At 47.1% G+C, this 21,212-nt stretch overlaps 1 protein-coding gene across 1 annotated transcript in view; it reads right to left on the reverse strand.

Annotated features, from left to right (window-relative positions):
• Nucleotides 1-5,483: 5,483 nt before the first annotated feature.
• Nucleotides 5,484-21,212, reverse strand: part of LOC308104883 (SH3 and multiple ankyrin repeat domains protein 1-like) — a gene marked incomplete at both ends in the record, with an annotated part of 34,057 nt that continues 18,328 nt past the window's right edge. Inside the window, 12 exon segments of the mRNA XM_080455480.1 lie at nucleotides 5,484-5,535; nucleotides 5,945-6,835; nucleotides 7,526-8,937; nucleotides 8,939-10,794; nucleotides 11,177-11,306; nucleotides 12,673-12,824; nucleotides 13,446-13,502; nucleotides 13,714-13,740; nucleotides 14,768-14,848; nucleotides 15,587-15,722; nucleotides 16,890-17,014; nucleotides 17,211-17,293. Coding sequence (XP_080311606.1) covers nucleotides 5,484-5,535; nucleotides 5,945-6,835; nucleotides 7,526-8,937; nucleotides 8,939-10,794; nucleotides 11,177-11,306; nucleotides 12,673-12,824; nucleotides 13,446-13,502; nucleotides 13,714-13,740; nucleotides 14,768-14,848; nucleotides 15,587-15,722; nucleotides 16,890-17,014; nucleotides 17,211-17,293 — 5,002 coding nt within the window.

The following is a 21,212-nucleotide window of genomic DNA, read 5'->3' on the forward strand; positions in this document are numbered from 1 at the left end:
CGTCCAGTCCCTCCCTCCATCTCAATATGGTGCTAATGAACGGTAGTGCCAACGCGTTAGGCAAGCCCGGGGAGAGAATGCGAAATTCATTTCGACAATCTGTTAGTCACAGTACTGTGTCAGTGTGCCACACAATCATGTGAGCTCATTAGCGAGTGAGTGTGTGTGTGTGTGAGAGAGGGGGGTCCCATGAACCAACGCTCACATGGCCCTGTACTCCTTTGTGAGCGGGCATTCTCCGGTGGGGCCTAGAAATGTGCCTGTGTCAAAGTCTATGAGCCATTATAGTATCGACTCTCTCTGGCCTAGGCCTCCTCTCTTTTGGATATATGCCAAACAGTTCCACATGCAGACGGTGGAAACCAGCCCCAGTCCAGGGAAACTTTTTTCCTGTCTTTGTCACACCCTACGGGCATCTTTCCGAGCGGTACGGCATGTTAATAAAATAACTGTACGCTTTCAATGGATGTGTCCTGTCCACTGTCCCAGTGATCACAGAGCACCCCTCCCCACACATACACACATTTAGCCTAGATGAGTGTAATCCTGAACATGAACATCTAATTATGCGACTCCATGGGCTGCAGATACAGTACAGGACCTCCCTGGTGCAGCTTGGGAAACTCTGGCTGAATAAGATATAATCAAGAGTTATACAATTTGATATGGCCAGTAGGCCGATGTCTGTATACATACCTATCCAATATACTGATGATGCCTTCCAGATCACAATAGCGTCACACAAATACCTGCCCCTCTCTGGGCCCGCACTCTCAATCAACATCAAAGGATTCTCCAGATGCAAGGCACACATATTGGAAACGATGGCCAAAGGATTTGACATACTCTGCATACAGGAAACCCACATCGGCCCTGTACAATATCCCTGTAATGAAGTTGCAGAGATCCAACACAGACACGCATCAGCTGTTTTCAGCAGACCAAACCTCAAAATTGAAGAAATCCCCCCCCCCCCATACTACTGAAGGGCACATGTAAACCATCATGGCTGCCCTCCTAAATGTCTCTGTCACATCAGTGTACAAGCCACCCCCAAGCCCATTCCCGCACAGAGAACTACCAGAGAGATGCAAGAGGAAATTCCACTTCAGCATTCAACTTCAGTGCCCACAGCACATCTTGGGGCACATCTTGGACACGATAAGAAGAAGATGATCTTGGGGCTTTGAGAGCAACAACTGAGATGGAGATGAAGTCGATACCTGGCTCTGGTCCAAACACCTGACTGCAATGCACAATGCTACCAAACTACCCCAAACTAAAACTATGCCAAACTAAATTGTAAATTGCAGCCAAATCTTTCCACAGCGCCAAATGGAAATGAGGATGTAACCCAAACATTGCTTGTGTGAGCAGCGAAATATCATCCACAACTGTGAAGGAAGTCCTGGACCCTGTCCTCCACACCCACCACTGACCAATTGCCAGAGCCACGCTCCAAGCAACAACCCACCGTCCCATTCCGCAGAAGGTTCAACCTACGGAAAGCTGGTTGTTTGGTTGTCATTCCACCATCGAGACCTTTAAATCTAGCCATAAAGGGATAGTTCCCCCAAAAGATTACTTTTTTTCTATCTATTAGCCACCACATTGAGACTTGAATTCATGGATATTTTGGTTTTTGTCGCATTTCTAAGCCAATAATCTGATGACCAGCGGACCGGTAGGCAGCGGTTCCGGTAGGAGACACAAAGGAGACTCTTTGTGTCTCCTACCGGAACCACTGCCGGTCATCAAATTATTGGCTTAGGAATGCGACAAAAAAAAAATCCATTAATTCAAGTCTCCATGGACTAATCGATAGAAAAAAAGCTATTTTGGGGGTGAACTATCCCTTTAAGTCCCACTTTTATACCTTGGCTTTTGATCCCATTTGAGAGTTCTGTGGTCTTTGCTTCGTTTCACTGTCTGCTGTGTCTTGTATTCTATGATGTCTCATTTTGTTGTCGTTTATTTTTGTTTCTTATCTTACAGTGTGTTTTTGCTGTTGTTTTCTGTGTCTTAGCTTATGTAGTGTATTTAGCTTTTTATGATTTTGGTAACCTTGCGTTGTAAAATGTGCTTAATAAATAAAGTGGATTGGATAGGATTCCAACAGGAGATCGAACACACATTTCCAGCATGCGACCACATCCTAATTTCACATACTTGGTGAAAAGGTCCACATACCAAGATGAAGCCAAACAGAATAGATCCCTGGGCTATCAGAAACATCCAGCATCCTGCTGAGAGCTACAATAATGACCCTTTCTTCTACTACCATGGAACTTGGAGAGACTGGAAGGAAAGTCTGGAAGGAGATGACACGACAAACAACAGCAGGAAGGCAAAGACCACATTTCGCCATCTCGGTTAAAACCAAACCATACCACCCATAACCACAACAGTAACAGTAAACTTTGCATCACAGCATGTGGCCAATGGTCATAGCCAAATCTGCAGACGACCCACAGGAGAACACCGCCCAAACAGTGGTGTCAGATCAACCACAACCAGCCATGCCTCTCACCGAGCCTTTTGAAACTGCAATGAGAAAGCTGAAACCTGGAAAAACTGCAGATTTTGATGACATACCTAATGCAAATAACTCCTAGACCTGACTACTAGAAATGCTGAATGCATGTAAACCTGGCTACAGTAAAGCCAGAGGAAAGGAGATCGAGGTGAAACCTTATCCCGGAAGGAGGTGCGTGCAGAGGTGGAGGAACCTTGCATCAACAGAATGGTGGGCATGTGCAGCCAGGGGGCTTGGACCAAGTGGGAGCACACAGCCGGACAAAAGATCACCTAGGCACAACTCAGGAAGGAGGGGGGGCCACACCATTTCAACTTCTTGTACCAGCCAGTGTATGACGTCCTCCCGAGCCCTGCAAACCTGTTCACCTGGGGCCTGGTGGACAGAAAAGAGGATCACTGGAACCTATCCACAGCTGCTGCTCAGGCCTTGGGTGGTATGGCAGGTAAGAATGGAGGCGAGACCATGAGTTTATTCAGCATTTATTTCAACACCTTAGTTATAGCTCTATCATATTATTTTTTTAAATCAGTATATATATACTTTATTTCATTTAAAACAAAATTTCATATATACCTCTTATCTCTGCATACTTACGCTCATTACTGTATATAGTCATACTTTATGTTTTTCGCTAGTCCTAAAATACTCTTTGTTAAATCATAGAATGTAATGCTTTCTACACTACCACGCTGGCCACTTTCCCATTTGCACACTGTCACTGAGTAGCATCCGTCACACAAGTAGCATTGAGGCATCTCAGCATGAGAATGAGGACACTCATAAACTGTGTACTCACGGAGAATATGCATAAAATGTGTCAGTTTCATGAGGGTGGGGTTGGGGGCATGTCATAACACGGCGAGCAGTATAGAAAGCATTCTACAGGTAAAACCAAAGCTGAAACAAAAACAAAAAGACAATAAATAAATAAAATAACAAATAGCTTCAAATAATTTGTCCACACTATTTGGAAGACAGAGATTCTTAAAAATGTTTACGTACTTAGTAATCAACACTGTTAACTGTTGTTAAATTATACTATGTTTTTTTTTGTGTCATCATCATTATTACATGTAGACCTATAACTGACGTATTTTCACCTTTACAGTTGAATTCACTGAAGGGAACGGCTAACTGGCATGTAAAAAACAAACAAAGCCAGATTATTTGTGTTTAACTCTATGTACTAGAAGTATGCCACTGTGAAAAAGGCTTCCTTTCTGATAAGAGATTTCGAGGGGGTTAATGTGTGGAATAGGGCAACCTTAGGATTGTCAAGTGGTGTGAAAAATACAGTGTTCTCTGGCAATTATAAATGTGTTTTTGTAGAAGGCAACAGAGAGAGGGATTGGGTGTGGGGACAGGGGTATTAGACCAGTGATTCTCAAACGTTTTAATTTCAAGGACCCCCATAACTCTGAGAGTCAGTTGATAAATGGAACCAAATGAACCCATAAAGGGGTCCATCTGGTTCCATTTGTACACTTTCAGAGTCACAGACCTGTAAGGGTCAATTTAGAAACCCCTAAAGGAACATCGAGGGTCCCTGGACCCCACTTTGAGAACCACTGTATTACTGTAGATAACAAGGCAGGCTGACAGACACGCAGACAGACACACAACCAGACACGCAGACAGACACACAACCAGACACGCAGGCTCACAGAGACTGAAGGCTGAGGAAGTCAGGCAGACAGACTAGCAAGTAAAAAAGCCCTTTTTGATTGGTGTGTGAGAGAGCTGTCAACATTATGGCCTCAATGAGGATGTGTCCATCCTGCCACCTGTGCTATGTTCGTAAACATTGATATTGTCTAAGAAAATCGTCAATTTGCAGTGTAAAATAACATGCAAACCTGTTAACTCTTCTTCTCCTCCCCCAAAGCCACCTTTGCTTCTCAATGTAATTTAACTATGGTAATGTCATTTCGCGGCGGTATGTCTACTGTATATTCCTCATTATGCACATCTTGGATACAACAATTCTTAAATTCCCTGACCAATTTTAAATGAATGATTGCAGTCAGCACTTGGAACAATAAAAAGCAATCAAATGGTTCTACTTTTAGTGAATCCCTTTTAAAACATAGGATATATTCAGTGCTCGCAAAAGTACACACATACAAAGCATATTGGGGCATCATTCAGGCAGATAGGGCTAAGAAATAATGTCAGTGTAAAAAAAGACTACTCTTGTTATCTATTTCATCCGTCATGATTTACAAATATCACTTTTAACTGTTTTTAGGGCCATATTCTGACTTTGGCTTGTGTCCTGCAAGTCAAACAGGAATGAATTCCCCTTCACAGCCATTCCATACTTCAAATAGCTTAAAAGCTACTATAGTGAAGTTGGAATGCGGCCCTTGCTTTGTGTCAGGGGTTTGCCACAGTCAGTAGAACCATTTCTTGAGGTTGACTCTTCACTCAGCAGCTTCGCCATCTCTTGACTCAAATAAAAATCTGTTTTTCCAAGTGCTACAAAGCAGCAAATGGTGAGAGAATATAATCTGTGTGTATGAGTGTTTGTGGTATTTGTGTGTGTGCATGTGTGCATGTGTGCGTGTGTGTGTGTGTGTGTGTGTGTGTGTGTGTGTGTGTGTGTGTGTGTGTGTGTGTGTGTGTGTGTGCACCTGTTGCGTTAATTGTATCCATATCTGTTAAGTAACTGCATCGGTGGACATAGTTTGTTTTCAGTCGTACAGCATCATCGTCACGTGACAATTTCCTTTCTTGACCAAAGAAAACGACCGCTCTTCACACATAGCAAATTGCTGTTTGCGTGATCACACCATTTCCCCATGTAGCTTCCCTAGAGTCTGAGTTCCACACAACCTCACTGTGTCCACTTCTCTTGCCCATCTTCTGTTACTGTTCGTCTTTGTCAGTCTGTACCATCTCTCTCTTTCCCTCAGCTTTGAGTCACCCTCCTGCTTTCATTTTCTCAGTCTGTGTCTTGGGGAGGAGGAGTGACATGCAAGGGAGAAAAGAGACGCCTGGGGAGAGAGGGAGGGCAAATAAAGGAATAAGAACAGGCAGGAAAAGAAAGGACAAGGGAGCACACTAAATGGTGTGACCGATGAATAAATGAAGAAAAACAAGAGATAAAAAGAGAGGTACGGTGAAAGACTAGAAAGAACTGAGTTGATAGAGAGAGACAAGAATAGAGGCAAGACTGAATACTGTAACAAATCATATCTAATGAGAATCTAACAAAGGAAAGGGGGATGGACCCAGGCGACTTGTGTGGAAGGAAAGATTTTTGATTTTCCTTCTCCATCCTTCCTTTTTATCCCCCAACCCCACCCCCACCCGCCTCACACTCCAGCTCTCCCTGGTCGACCCATCTCGATGACGCCATGCATGTTGCTCTGCCTGCTGGTCAGGGCGTCCCTCCCGCCTCACCTGTCTGTGAGTTTCTTCAGTGCCCTCTCGATGTTCATGCGGTGCCCCACGCGCGTCACCCCCAGGTCCAGGAAGTCGTCCTTGGTGAGCGAGGGCAGGTGCGAGCCGTCAATCTCGTTGTCCAGGAAACGCTCCCGGTGCTCGCCGAGGTTCAGGTAAGCCAGCCAATCGGCCACGTCGTACTTGGTCCAGTAGGGCAGGGGCTTGACGGCAAAGGGCTTGGCGGCGGGAGGAGGCGCGAAGTGTGGGTAGCTGAGGCACGAAGGGCTAGGCGGTAGGTGCATGGGAGAGGAGGCCCCGGACAGGAACTGGGTAGGGGAGAGAGAACGGGCGACCAGGAGGGTGTTGGGAACCGGGGCCCCAGAAGGGGAGTACAGAGGCTGGGTGGACGGGTTGTAGGTATCTCCAAGAGCGTGGCCTGGAGAGGGAGGGGTGAGGGGAGCAGGGAAGTCAAAAGGGTTGTTGTAGATGGGGGTGCTGGGGAGGATGGGGAGGGACGATGGTCTCGGAGGGGCTGGATTGGGCTGTTCAGAGGCGTACATCAGAGGACTGGGGGCACGACGGCGGGAGACCCTGGACCTAATCTCCTGACTGGCATTGCCCTGGAAGTCAAATGTCTGTCGGCTGAACTTTGCCCGGTGCTTGGGCGATGTCGGGTACGGGGAGTAGGTCGGAGAGAGCGGAGGGTGGACCGGCGAGGAAGGCATCTGCGGAGAAGGGGAGCGGGTCCAGTTGCGCTGTATTGGCACCTGGGTGGTCGGGGACATGGACGGCGTGGCAGACAGGTTCGGGGTGAGGATCTGACGATGCTGGGGAGAGGAGGTAGGTAAGGGCGAGGTGGAGCGGCCAGTTGGAGGGCTGTGAAATGCCTCAGAGTAATCCGCTGAATACCTGGAAGACAAAGATCAGGCTGATGAGTCCTCATGCTAACCAATTTTAAATTTAAACTTTTAAAAGTGATATAGATTTCTTTCTATATTTACCTAATATAACCCTAACCTCTCATTTTACTGTTCATATAACCTATATTAGACACGTATGTCTACTCCATTGTCAGATTCCTCCAGTGCCACTGCATCTTTGCTTGTCATCCTGATTTGTTTCTACGTTTTATGCAACTAAACCCAAAAAATATATAAACTGAACTAATCACTCACTTATTCAGTACTCCCTAATCCCTTAGTTCAATGTAGGAGACTCTATCGTGACAAACAAACAAAAAAATAACACACTTCAGACACTACATGGCTTGCCGTTAATGACATCATTGCTGTCCCACAATTAAAACGTGCCAGATCAACATCAGCATTTTTTTTCCAGCGCAACGCATGACGGTATGTATATTGCGGATAATGACCATCGGCTGTAGGCTACCGTACTTTTCATGATGCTTTGTGGGATAAAATGAGTCCACTATATGGGGTATAATAATGATCACTGTACATTCGGACACCACTACAAAATTGCGTAATCACTACAGTGCACTAGTGATTAGGTAGTGATTTTGGACCTAGCCAAAAATAAAAAACACAAATGTTGATATGTTCTCTCCATGAAAGCTGAGTGATCAGATCCAAGTACCTGTTCATAGCGGGTGCCCTATGGACGTGGCTCGCATCGTCCATGCTCTTCATGTTGCTCATATGTTGTAACTTGGAGCTCAGCTCGTTGATGATGCTGGCCTTCATACCAAGAGGCGGGTGTGCCCTACGTCCTTCCAGAGACGTCCCTCCACTTCTCTGGATCCCACCCCCACTGCCACCTCCTCGCTCCTGCTCCCCCATTTCTGCCCAGCTCACCGGTCTGGCCTCTATTGGTCTTTCTAAGCAGGCGGCCAGGGCAGAGCCAAAGCCCTCATCCATTTTCGATCGGCTCTGCCTGCGTTTCCTCTCCTCTGCAATGGCAGCCTCACTCCTGGTATCCTCGAGGGGCATGCTGTGTCGGTGCATTTGCACGGCAGACGGGTTGGTGCTGCTCTGCCGCCGTAGCACCACATGTGGGTGGCCCCTCCCTCCCACTTCCTTGTAATGAGTCTTCTTTGGAAACGTGGGGTTTGCTGCTTTGGCATTGTGCACTTCGAATGTTTGCCCGCCTGAGTAGGTCACGTAAGTGTCCGGGTGCTCGCCTGGTACTTTCTCCTCTTCTGGTACCCCTCCTCCAACCCTCTCGCCTCTCGGCCCGCTCACTCCCAGCATTTCCAGGTGGTGGTCACTGCTGCTGTGACTGTCCAGCTCCTCAATTCCCGAATCCACCACCGTGTCTTGCCAGTCACCTGCCTTGGGCAGCATGGCGGTGTGCGGGTGGTGGGGTTCAGCGGCCATTTTGCCAGCCTTGCTGGGGCCGGCTGTGGTCACACTGTAGTCGGAGGACACAGGAGAGGTGGTGGTCGTGGTTGCAGCCACGGTGGCTGTCATGGTGGTGGTGGCATAGGTCATGGTGGTAGTGAGGGTGGCTGTGCCTCGGTCCTGGGCTAGCGTCATGGGGGTCGGTGCTTGGCCGGCCACAGGGGGGTTGTGGGGGCCAGTGTAGTAGGAGTGGGTGTGGGACATGGGCTGGGGTCGGTGGAGGGAGGAGGCTGGCAAAGTGGAGGTGGCAGAGGAGGAGGAGGCGTGGGGAATATCTGGGAGAGAGGGGGAGAGAGCTGACTGTGTGAGGTTGGCCACCTCGCTGTCATAAGAGGTGAGGCTAGAGGTGGCAGAGTCGCCACCCTGGGGCGAAGGTTGGGTTGCCCCTTGGGGAGCCTTGGGAGACGGAAGCGGGGGTGGCGGTGGCGGAGCGGCGGTAGCAGTCTGGTGATGTGGGTGTTGGTGCTGCAGTGGCGGGTGCTGCAGTGGCGGGTGCTTCTGCACCCGCTCGTTGCCGCCATTGGCGAACTGCAATGGAGGGGGCAAGGGGTCCGCGAAGACAAACTCGTCGTCTACATCTATCGAGGGGGCTGGTGGAGGGAGAACCATAAGTCCCAGTCCTCCCGGCCCCCCCCCCTCCTCCTCCTCCTCTAACCTCTCCCACAGGGTCATGTGTCTGGCTGGGGGCCGTGGGAACGGTGTACTGGGGGACATAGCTGGTGTTGGGGGCAATGTCCATTTGCAGGAAGGAGGGCCGGCGAGGCGTGGGCTGCTGTGGTGGGGCAGCAGGCTGCATGGGTGGAGCGACAGATCTCGCCTCATAGCCCTCATTCTCTCTGTCTCTGTCCCTGTGGCTCTGTGGGTAGAACTGGGTCGAGTACTGGTTCGTCCTGTCCTCCGAGAACCTCACTCTGAGGCCCTCCCTTGGGCCTCCTTCCCGCTCTCTGTCCATTCTCTCCTGTGTTCCGCCTCCTCCCAAGCGTAGAATCCTCGGCGACTGCGGCCGGCTCAGCGAGGCAGGGGAAGTGGTTGCGGTTGGGGAGGTGAGATGAAGGGGGACAGGGGAGGTGTAGGCAGACTGATTTGGGGTCGGAAAGAGTGAAGGCGTAGGGGTCTGCACGGGGGTGGGATATGTCCCCACGGTGGACATCTGCCGTCCAAAGTGCCTGTCCTCTCTGCGTGTCCTGCGGTCGTCCTTAAGGGCCCTCTCTCTTGCAGCTAGCGCCAGACCCAGGGGGGACAAAGGATCCAGAACCTTCCCAGTGAGAGGGTGGATGAAGGTAGTGGCCGAGCCATAGCTAGAGGGAGCTGACTTGGGCTGGCCGTCATGGCCGAGGACAGGGGAAGAATACTCAGGCAGGCCAAAGGCTGGGGGCATGCTGCTGGTATAGTTGACATAGTTGTCCCCAGAAAACATGCCTTCATCGATGGACTTGGAGGGACGGAGTCGAGGGGTGGGCACCTCCATTTGAGATCCCTGCAGGGGCTGGATCCTTATCCCTCCCATGCCTCCTACCCCCTCTCCTCCTCCAACACCACCCCCTGCCTCGCCTTGAATGTCCTCTTCAGATGAGTGGAAGAAAGAGGCACTCCTTCGCCTCATGTCTCGGAGACGCTCCCTGTCTCTGCGCGGGGCACTCGCAAACCCTGTGTGGTATTGCCCGGCATAGTCCATGTTTTCCATATTTTGCTGGGAGGGCAAGGAGGGGGCGACAGAGGAAGCAGGCATGGGTGTGGAGGTGAGGGGCTGGGGTGGTGTGGAGGTCAGTGGGGAGGCCGGATTGGTGTTGGGGTCATCGTGGGTCTCGGGCGGCGAGTTGGCGTCCTCTGTGTCAAGCGGTGGGTCAGCATCCATGCTGCTGCCCTGGCTGCTGCGTCCGCTGCTGCTGGTGGAGGGGGCCTTGACAATGATGGTGGGGATGGGAATGGAGCTTTTCTCCTTCGCACCGCCTCCCTTCCCTCGGTGTTGCCTCAGCCCGTCCTCTATCTTCGACTGCTTAATCAGACCGCCCCTGCCTCCCCTTTTGCCTGCACCTTTGCCAGCCCCTCCAGCCCGCTCGCGGGTGGCCGCATGTGGTTGATGTGGAGCTGGTTGGGATTTGGCTGTAGAGCTTGCAGGTGGCGCGGCACTGCTGTATCCTCTCCTCAACCCTCCCATTTTGCCCCCTCCCCTCCTTGAAACCTCTGGCTCCCTGCCATAAGGCGTCTGTCCTTCCGATTGTCTATGTAGGGTGGGAACAACACCCTGCTGATTCATCCCACCTGGACCGCCTCTCTCCCAGGCCGCTTGGCTGGTATGCCCCGGCCCCGGCTGGTAGTGGGTTTGGGACACAGGGGGCAGGGGCATGGCTGGCCCTCTCCCAGGATGCGGACCAGCAGATAAGGGCGGCTCTGGAGGCGACGTTTCGGGAGGCGGAGGGATCTCCTCGGGTCCAGGGACAGACAGGCTGCGAGCCAGTTTCATGGCTGGAGGGTTGAGGTACCCCCTCTCCTCCTCTGTCACACCTGAACACACAGATACACATTTAGTTAATATTGTACAATAATGACAAATTATGACAAAACACAGGATCTTGAAACAAGAACAACAAACATGAATATACTGTAGGCTACTGATATTCTTTTCATGACTCAATGTTTTTTTACACAAAAAAGTAGGAGATGAATGATGACTGTACTAATATTAATATTAATATTAAACACAACTTCATCTAATTAACAGTCCAAGTACTGACAGAAACTGTAATGGGGTAAATGAGACTGTCCCACTACTACTGTAACGTGATGTGTAAAATCCCAAGCAATGGAAATAAAATCAATCAAAACGTCTGGATAAGCTCACTCCCTGAGCGGTATGTGTGATGTCTTTCTATAAGCAATGAATTACCAATAGATTTCTGTCGCATTATGCCTGCATGCTGAGGTCCGTGGCTGGTCGGAAACTGAGCTTGGTTGTAGCCAAAACCTGGCCCGGACTGCATCATGTTCGCTGATGACTGCTGCTGCTCATAGGTTGGCTTTAGGTGTTGAAACACATACAGTAAGAAAAAGTCACAGAGAAAGAGGAGGGTCAACAGGGATTTGGATATCCAATAAAAACATATATGTTGTCCTTTACCTGTTCACCTTCATTTTCAAGCCATCCACAGTCCACCTCTGAGACACAGAGTGAATGGTCTATAATCATCAATGTCTATAATGCATTATAAGCACATTCCTAAGACATTATAATGCATTTATAGGCTTTGTATTAAGTATTTATGGTCATGCATAACAACTTATAACAAGGTTTATAAGTGGTGGACAGAATGTATTGTAAGTTCAGTTTCTGAAATGGAAATAAATCTCATATACATGAAAAATATGCTATAGCATCACTTTACGAGCTTTAACTAAAGAGACAGCACTGTATAAGGTCACTAGCAATTGTATGATTTATAACACAAGTCAAGTGTAAGACAAAAACTAAATTCACAATGATTATCAATATCAAACCCATGTCAAGTCTGATAAATATCATATCAAAATGTGTTGACCCATGGAGTTAAAGACCAACTTGAGACTATCTTGTGATAGATAGTGTGCTCGATGTCATTGAATGATCAAACTGAGATATCTTCCATTCAATATGCACAAGGTATCAATAAGCACCTCACTGATAGAACAGATGGAAAGCAATGGATGTCAGGAATCTGTCAAATATATGGAAATATGTCTTGGGGTTTTGAGGGAGCCACTGTAATGGATGCCAATCAGCAACCAGGCTTTGGCCTAACATGAGTTCAGTGTGGGCCTACATGCCTGGGCATGACCAATTGGGGGATGACATTTTCAGTGAAACATTTGAATATTTAAAGTCACTGAAACAGTAGGAAAAAAGGTCTCTGCCTGGACACAGAGACTCTAGCTAGAAATAGAGACAGACTTGTCATTTGGTTAGTTATTAAACCTATGAGTCATCATCAGACCTTTAATTATAAAACGTCTTGAGAGATAGAACCATCTGTGTTTTTCCGATTTGCACCAGTGAATTTCTGGTTGCAATTGTTTGCTTTCACAAACAGATCTACAGCATTTTGGAAGGAACACTTTCACATGTACAGTAGCTATATATAAGAGGTCAATTGTTTTGGGTTACTGTATGAATGCACAATAAATACCTATAATGATCTACCATCCAATGCCTTCCAATTCATAAGAAGATATGAGTGCCGACCGTTAAATATTTCACAAATGGACACAACGCATTGAAAGTACAGTGAAGGGTTATTTATACAATAATAGGTTATTTATAAGAGCTCACAACGCATCTCAGCATGACGCATTGTGAGCTTGTCAGACATAAGAACGCTGATCATAGTTTTCAACCGTTTCCAACAATACCTCACTGGAGGCATTCGGAACAACACTCTTGCTCCGGTCCCGGTCCCGTTCCCGTTCCCGTTCCCGTTCCCGTTTGCCACCGTGACCTCGCTGACCCTGGCTGTCTGATGTAATGGTGTGCTGGGCCGCTGCCAGGATTTCATCCAGTTTATCTGAGACGGAGAGGAGGGGGGAGTGGAGAGCAAGCGAGGAAATAGAGGAGATTTATGGAGTCACAGTGTAGTCATGCTTGGTGCAAACAATAATAGGATGTCTCCATTCAACTGAATTGAATAGCGCACTCACTGCAGTTCAAATACATGGGAGTTCATTTCAGTTCAGTTCAGTTCAGTTCAGTTCAGTTCAGTTCAGTTCAATTCAATTCAATTCAATTCAATTCAATTCAATTCATTTCATTTCATTTCGATTCAATTCAATTCAATTCAAGCCATTGAAATATAAAATTCCCAAACATAAACCATACAGATAAACATCAGTTCTTAACCACTTGAGCCCTACATACTTCGTCGTATACCGAATAGCAAAAATAGAAGATCTACAAGCTTACAATGCATCACATTGCGTTGTGAGCTTGTAGACCTGCAACCTTTGTTTTGTTTTTTATATATTTGAATAATTTGGAACATTTTCAATTATAATAACATGCCCAAAACGGGGACGCCAGTTTGAAAGTTCTTAACAACAGACAGCTGGTTGACAGGTCAATACTTCTCTAATAGACGTTCAACCACATCCTCTAACAGCACATGACAAGAGCAGGGGTGATTTCTTACTCAGTGCCATCTGATAAACCGTTCTCTTCTTGTCAGGAGCCTGAGTGGACTCGTATTCTGATGGAGGAAGAACATAAAATAGGCGTCCTCTAAGCATCAAACGAGGTGACACTCTGGCTTTATCGCTTGATGAAAATGAAAATTTCAAATGAAAACCCTTATTTTTGTCAAGCGACGCGGCCGTGCGACGTATCACAAATGAACCCTTAATTTTGGTTCAGGGGCTGATGGGAGTTTTTTTTTAAATAAGCTAAAGAACCGTAATCACCTGCTTTCTTTTTCCATGGAGAGGCTGCTGTGACATATAACAATAGGAGAAACAGGAATTAGAACTGGGTTAAAGTGTGACATGGCCATCGGCCATCAGTGTCATGTGGATGAAGGGATGGAATACATACGGTACGGGGGCACACTAGGATGATGACAATGCTGATGTGGTGGGAGTGATGGCTGATGAACACAGAAATGGGTATGAGGGGGTGTCAAATATCCGTGATTCTCCCACCTTTCTCCACTGTTAGTGGCAGATTTTGTTCAGCATAAGAAACAAAGAAAGAAAGAAACAAAGATAGAAAGAAACAAAGAAAAGATAGAGAGAGGAGGAAAAGAAAAGCATATCAGTGAATATATGTGTTATTGACAGTGTCCAAGCCATTAGTATGAAGTTGTCTAGAATTCTCTGTACTGCAATGTATGCTCTCACCATATACAGTACCTAAAGCCAGTTCTCTCACTTACAGCTAATATCCCAGAATTGTCCCTTCACAAGTGTCTCTGTGAAGGGACCTTCATCTACACGGTCCTCCTCATTATGCCATTGCTAATTAAAAAATGACATCGCACCTACAGCAGATCCTTTCCAAGGCCCCCCAAATAAACTCGCCTTAATATTTAATGCCGCGTTTTCCCCAACCATTCAACTGGTGGAGGGGGGTGGGGGTAGGGGCTCTCTGCTTAGAGGAGCTCCCATCATCCTCACAAAAAGGAATTTCATTAGTATTGCTCTCAGTGGAGAATCTTAGTGCCACTGAGCTGAAATTGTTTCTGACCCAAGGGACCTTTCTGTACAATCTAAAAAGATCTGCCTTAGGATTTAATGTAGCTACTGAATAAACATTTGATCAAATTACCTCATCATTAAAGTTTCACCTTCTCTCCACTCTGACCAAACTTAGCTGCAAAATAAACATTTAGGCACGAAATAAATTTAAAATTTCTTCCAAAGGTCAGAATCCTAGCAACTGAAGAACTCTTCGTCTTCTTTACTCTTTCTCCCTTGTTTTTTTCTTTTCTCCTTTCTTCTCCTCCAGTGTCTTTCTTACCCATGTCTTCCAGCTCTGATGTCATCGACTTGGAGCGCATAGCGATGGCAGGAGGAGTCAGCCTTTTAGTCTGCTGAGGAGCTGCCAGAGGAATCCAGCCAAACACAGTCTTAATGTTTAGTGCTCTGGTGTACATGTGCTGCCACCAGTCACAGCCATGTTACAACAAGCCAATACAGTGAAATGAGCGTGCAATCAGCTTTATCATCACATCATAACCATAAAAAGCGGAATCTAGTGTACTGAATCATTGTTTATATCTGTATAAATATGTGTGTATGTGTATCACACATTTGTGTATGTGTATCACATCACCCACATCACCCTGGGGGGATGATAAAAGCAGTGTCATAAGCTTGTGCTGATTGGTCAGCTCCTGTATTTTCCTTAAGGAAAATATGGCAGCTGACCAATGAGTGCGCGCAAAAGTGCCACTGCTCAACTGAACTCTCATGGCGAGCGATCTGCTGTGGCACATCCTCATTGACAGTAATATTAATCTATCTATTCAATTAAAGAGTTGATCATGTTATTTTCTCGTTGTCTCTGTGAATAATATAAAGCTATGGATATGTGATAAACAAATGATTACCTGGTATTCATCATTGCCCTCAGATAGTTAACCAAAGACAAACACCACTGTGATAATCTATGTATAGTGCACATGTATATATAATGTACTTTGTATGTAAAATCCTGACCCCTTTTCTCAGTACACAGAAACAAATTCAAGCAATTCTTAGAAAGCACTGCACCCTTTGTTCATCATAACAAACAAGAAAACAACAACTGCTGACTCTTAAATGTTGAGTGTTGTACCTTTCTTCCTGGAAGTGTCCTCCAGCTCAGGGTTGCGAGCCACCATCACAACCTTAACCATGAGACTGTTGCCACCCTGTCGGATCATGTTGACCACCTGCCTGTGGCCAACCTTAACCACATTCTGGCCATTCACCTGACAGACACACAGACACACAACCATCACATCATAAACAAATGATGTACATGATCACACTGTATTAGCTGGAGAAGAGATGAAGAGTGATATGATGGCATAATGACAGTCCAATGCTCTCCTGTTGTGAGACTGTTGTGGCAGGTATCGCGGTGGGCTATAGTGTCCCAAAACGGACCGGTCCAAATTCCAATCAAAGCTGCACTCATATGGCCTGTAAAAGTGACATTGTGTAACACACTGAATCTTGGTGCGTCTCAGGTCCTTAAGTTAAATCCTCATTGCCTACACTTGCATCCTGTCCTTGCATGGTAGTCCCTCCCATTGAGGAAGCATGTAGGAAACGAGAAGAGGAGAGGAAAGGAGGACATTGTTTGGAGTAGTGGGATGTAAATTCTTCTGACGTCCATTTCTGATGACAACACCACAGGTGACACGCCCCCTCCCTTGAAGGGGCGTTATATTGCCAGCTGGAGGGGCGGGTCATCACACACCATGCTGTTCAGCTAAGGAAAGTCTTCCTGGTAGCAAGAACTTGGGTTTCCTACCTCCTACTGGTGCCTCCTAATCCCAATTCCTATCTCCTTTGACTTTGAGCAGCCATAAGAAACTTGACATGAGGAGCAAAATGGCCAACCGACTTCAACTTCCTGAAGGAGTTAGGATGCAGGAGATAGGACAGATCAGAATAAGGACCTGAGACGCACTAACACTGTGGGTATACGAGCATCAGCCGAAAGCCTAAAATACAATGAACGTAGATGGTAGCTGCTGGCGTCTTCATGTTGGCGGTGTGTGAAATGAACCAAGTTACACTGTCAAATCAGAACAGGTATAATGGCAAAAACCTAAAGACCTGAAAGCACATGCTGCAGCTAACTAAGCCAGAACCTTTGATACTGAGCAAATCACCACACGCGGCATCACATTTTGCTGTGCACCTCATGTGCATCCTCCACCACTGTTACTGTTTTCCCTTGAGTTCTCAAAAGAGTTGAATGGACAGGTTAAAAATTGGACTTTGCGTGGGCTCAGAGTGAGCAGCAGATTGCCTGCTAGTGCTAATTATTCATCATCACAGCTAAAGGCTCCCTCTTAAGCTCCCCGTGTTGGCCTTGATTTGTGAGTCGACTCTAAATGCCACTCTGGAGGGTGTCGCGTCCCTACCTCGATGAGGAAGTCCCCCATCCTTAGCCCTGCCCTCCAGGCCACACCCCCCTCATCGACAGACTCCAGGTACTGCAGCGCAGGGAACGCTGGCGTCGGAGTGAACTCCTCTATGGGAGTCTGAGCTGGAGACAGGAAGGCAAGAGAGGTTTAGCAACAACAACAAAAAAGGTGACCGATAAGAAAAACAAGTGGGTTTGAAAGGGAAGATTAGATGAGAGAGGGGGGCAATGGGAGGGATAGCGGTGGATTATGAGAGAATGAGACGTCTAGATAGAGGGATTTGGGGTTAATTTTGGAGGAGGACAGGTGCCGGCTCACCTTTTGCTCCCCTAAGCACAAAGCCAAAACCCTCATTGTCTTTCTTCTGCAGGAGTACTGTCTTCTCCTTAATGATGTAGTCACTTAAAGAGAATAAAGAAGGAGGACAGCAGTCGGAGAACGACAGGAACGCACAAGAAGAGGAAAGAGAGAGAGAGAGAGTGCTAGCTATATGAATTCTTTAGCAACAAAAAGAAAAGTCTCATTGTCATGCAAATAAAGCATTTTCTGAATGTGGGAGACAGTTATACTGCATCACATTATGAAATCACACTGCACCAAAAGATGGGAGGTTTGAGTATGTCATACAAGTAGCACTACCCGTACAAGGGGGTTGATGGGCTGGGGGGGGGGGGGGTTAGTATCATGATGGGTGAAGAGCACGTACACACACACGGGACCATCCGTACTTTAGCGTATTCCAGCCAGCGCTGACTAGCGCGGCGCCTGAGGGGGGATGGCGGATTTGGGGGGGGGGGGGGGGGGGGTGGGGTGGTTTATGTACATACACTTCAACAATGACGGAAACTTTCAAATGCACCTAAATCATTGTATTAGCTTTCATCACTGCCTCAGGCGGCCTTGGCGAGCAGGCCTGCTGCTTTACTGATTCCAGTGCAGCGCTGCTGGTCATGGATGACACAAATGATGTACAGGAGGGAATTCAACACTCCCCTAAACTCTCTCCACACTACTCCTGCACAGAGACCACAGACCAGGAGAGCTCTGAGAGCTATCACAGAAGTCAGTGATGATCGTGTTGATGATCTCGTTGAGAGACAGTGGGAGTAGTGTTATGGCACGTTTAGACCAGCAAGTCAAGCTGTTTCATCACTCTATTACCATGTCTGGATAGGTTTCCCGTGCCTTTACATGGTACCCAGCGTTGGACTCCGAGCTGCCTCACTCAACCCATGTCTCACGACCCAGTGAGTTCTACTCTACAATCTCAATCCACGGGTCTGTCAGAGAGCCCGGAGGCTGGAGCTTGTGCTGAGCAACTTGAAGGAGAGTTATAGGAATTGTCTTTCCACAACGTCTCATCTCTGCATTAGTTGGTGTTCAAGTGAAATCAAACTGACATTTGACTCCAATTGAATGTGCAGCACACAAAGTGTGTTTGTTTCCCTGAAGTGGCTGAATTGTGAAATGAACAGGGTGAGTGTTCAGTAAATACAAGTTTACATACATACATCCTTCAAGCTGTGTGAGTTATAGCAGTGTGTTGGATGTAGCATTTATAAACGTAAGTGTACACCACCACTAATTTACAAATACATAAAATACCCATGTATCCACCATGACACTATGGTGTTGATGGATTAGATTATGCAGGCACAGATAGCAATATTCCATGTCACTCCATACAAAGCACAATCCAGCAACAATGTGTAATCATGCCAGCTGTGTAGAGCTGCACAATTACAGCTAAAATGACATCGCTCATTGTTTGACTACATATTGTGATCATGATGAATAACAATAACGGCAATTATTAGTCTTGGCAATTTGGGGAAGAAATGTTTTCCCTGCATCTTTTGCCAACAATCACAGTGGGTGTTCCGAATTAAAGGATATTAAATTAAATGCGTAAATTATACCAAATTCTTTGACTGTTAATTAAGAACACTAAAATGGTGGTAATTAAAGTGTTCAATCATTCATTTCTTATCGTTTAATAGCATTTGTACAACACAGCGTGGGACAGGTTTATGCTGTGAGAGTCAGAGACGGCTTAAACTCACAGGCCAGACTTTATGCCAAGACACAACTTTTAGCCCGCAACAGAACCCCCCCCGCCGAGGTCCATCCCTCGTGCGTTCTCCATCAATGTTGCTGTTTCGCCAACGCACAGCCGCCTGCCAACCATCTGCTCTTCACACCTCATTCATTTTTCTCTCACCCTATCCTCCATCATGCTCTCCCTCTCCACAGATCAAAGTAACACAGAGTGGGTGGACGGATTCACCAGGTATTCCATCCATTGTGTGTGTGTGTGTGTGGGGGGGGGGGGGGGGGGGGAGGGATGGGGGAGTCAAAATGTATTTCCCAAGAAGATTGAGAAGTGTTGCTAGTTGTGGGACAACCTGAATCTAAATTCCTTCACACGAAGAGCCATGTAACGCCCTCTGACGTCCCTGATTGAATCGCTACTGAGGACGACACGTCGGAACACTCAGAATGTTGTCCAATGTTGTTCCCGTTGACTGTGGCCCTGTACGGCTCCAATGTCCCTGGTTAAGCGAGCGCTATTGGCTGGTACACAGTAGAGTGTGCAAATGGAACTCAATGGATCATTGGGTCCATTGGCTGCACACTTTCAGAGTTAAATTAACACGTAGGATTTCATTTTACAGTGTATAGTGCGATCTCTCCAGCAGTGGCCTGAGCAGAGCTCTAAGCCTATTAGAGAGCAGTGTTATTATGTTGCCTCCTGAGTCATCCTCTCAACATCCACAATTACTGAGGAGAAAAAGGCAGCATTTTAACCATTTACGTGCTGCACGCACAGTACATGCAGATGAACCGGCAATGTGGAGACAGTGCCCACACACCATATACAGCACATACACTAGTAAAACACTGGACTTGAGCCGGCGATATGGAGACAGTGCCCACGCACCATGTACAGCACACAGACGCAAGTGAAACACTGGACTTGAACTGTTGCTGTGGACACAGAACCCAGTCACACACACCGTGTACTGTACAGCACGAGTAAAACACTGGACTTGTGTTAGTAATGTGCAAAAACATGATGGACAGTGAATCAGCCACTATGACGTATACACGCCTACGTAGAAATGACATACACATTCAATGTACACACCTAGGTAGAATGTAGATACATACTCACGTGCATGTGCACGCACACACACACACACACACACACACACATAATGACACTCACACTTCCGGTATACGTCAAATTATGTGCAAGAATAATGAACGAACCACACTCTCCACTTGTGAACTCCACTTTCACCCCACCTTCCGGAGACTGCAACACACATCTTCGGTGATACAATGGCACACGCACGCACGAACGTGCATGCGTGCGCGCGTGCACACACAAATGCACACACAACATTTGATAGAAAAAAACAATGGTACTTTAAAATGAAAAGATACATGGAATGGAAATGGAACGTCCTGGTGAATGAAAAACATATCATGACTCAAAGTGAATGACACCCACACCGTCTCAGTGAAATGCATTAATACTGTACATACTCCCCTCCTCACACAGATGCACGCGTGTAGATGCAGAAAGACGTGTGTATAAATGAATCTATATCAATCTAAGACACGCACGCACGCACGCGCACACACACACACACACACACACACACACACACACACACACACACACACACACACACACACACACACACACACACACACACACACACACACACACACACACACACACACACACACACACACACACACAAATACATGGAGCCTAAAAAATAAACATGCTGCGTCTCCATTCAATAGGCACTTCCGTCTCTCTCTCTCTCTCACTCTCTCGGTCTCTGTCTCTCGCTCTCTCACACGAACAGGAAAGGGACAATTACACACACGCACATATAAAACCCACACGTACACTCAGAAACCCGCACTCACGCAGACACACGCAGATGAACACAGATGCGCAAGCATGCATGCATGCACGCACGCACAGAGAAAATACATATATAGCTTATTAGTCCGCCTTTGAGAAAAAAAAAGCACGGCCTCTCAATAGCATCATCTACCTCTCCCCTCTCTCCATCGTGCTCTCCTCACATCCATAGCCAGCCAATGAATGAGGAAACAGCCGCTACCTGTATATGAACCACACGCTCCTGTTTCTGGGGCCCAGTGATGGCCACGAAGAAGAGAGGGAGAGAGAGAGAGACAAATCTCTCTCTCCGCATCCCCCCATTGCCATGTCCCCCCCCTCCTCCTCCTCCTCCTCGCTCAGCCGCGCGCTCGCCACCACCACCACCACCTCCT

This window comes from Gymnoscopelus braueri (assembly GCF_963280865.1).
Source record: "Gymnoscopelus braueri genome assembly, chromosome: 17".
Lineage (NCBI taxonomy): Eukaryota > Metazoa > Chordata > Actinopteri > Myctophiformes > Myctophidae > Gymnoscopelus > Gymnoscopelus braueri.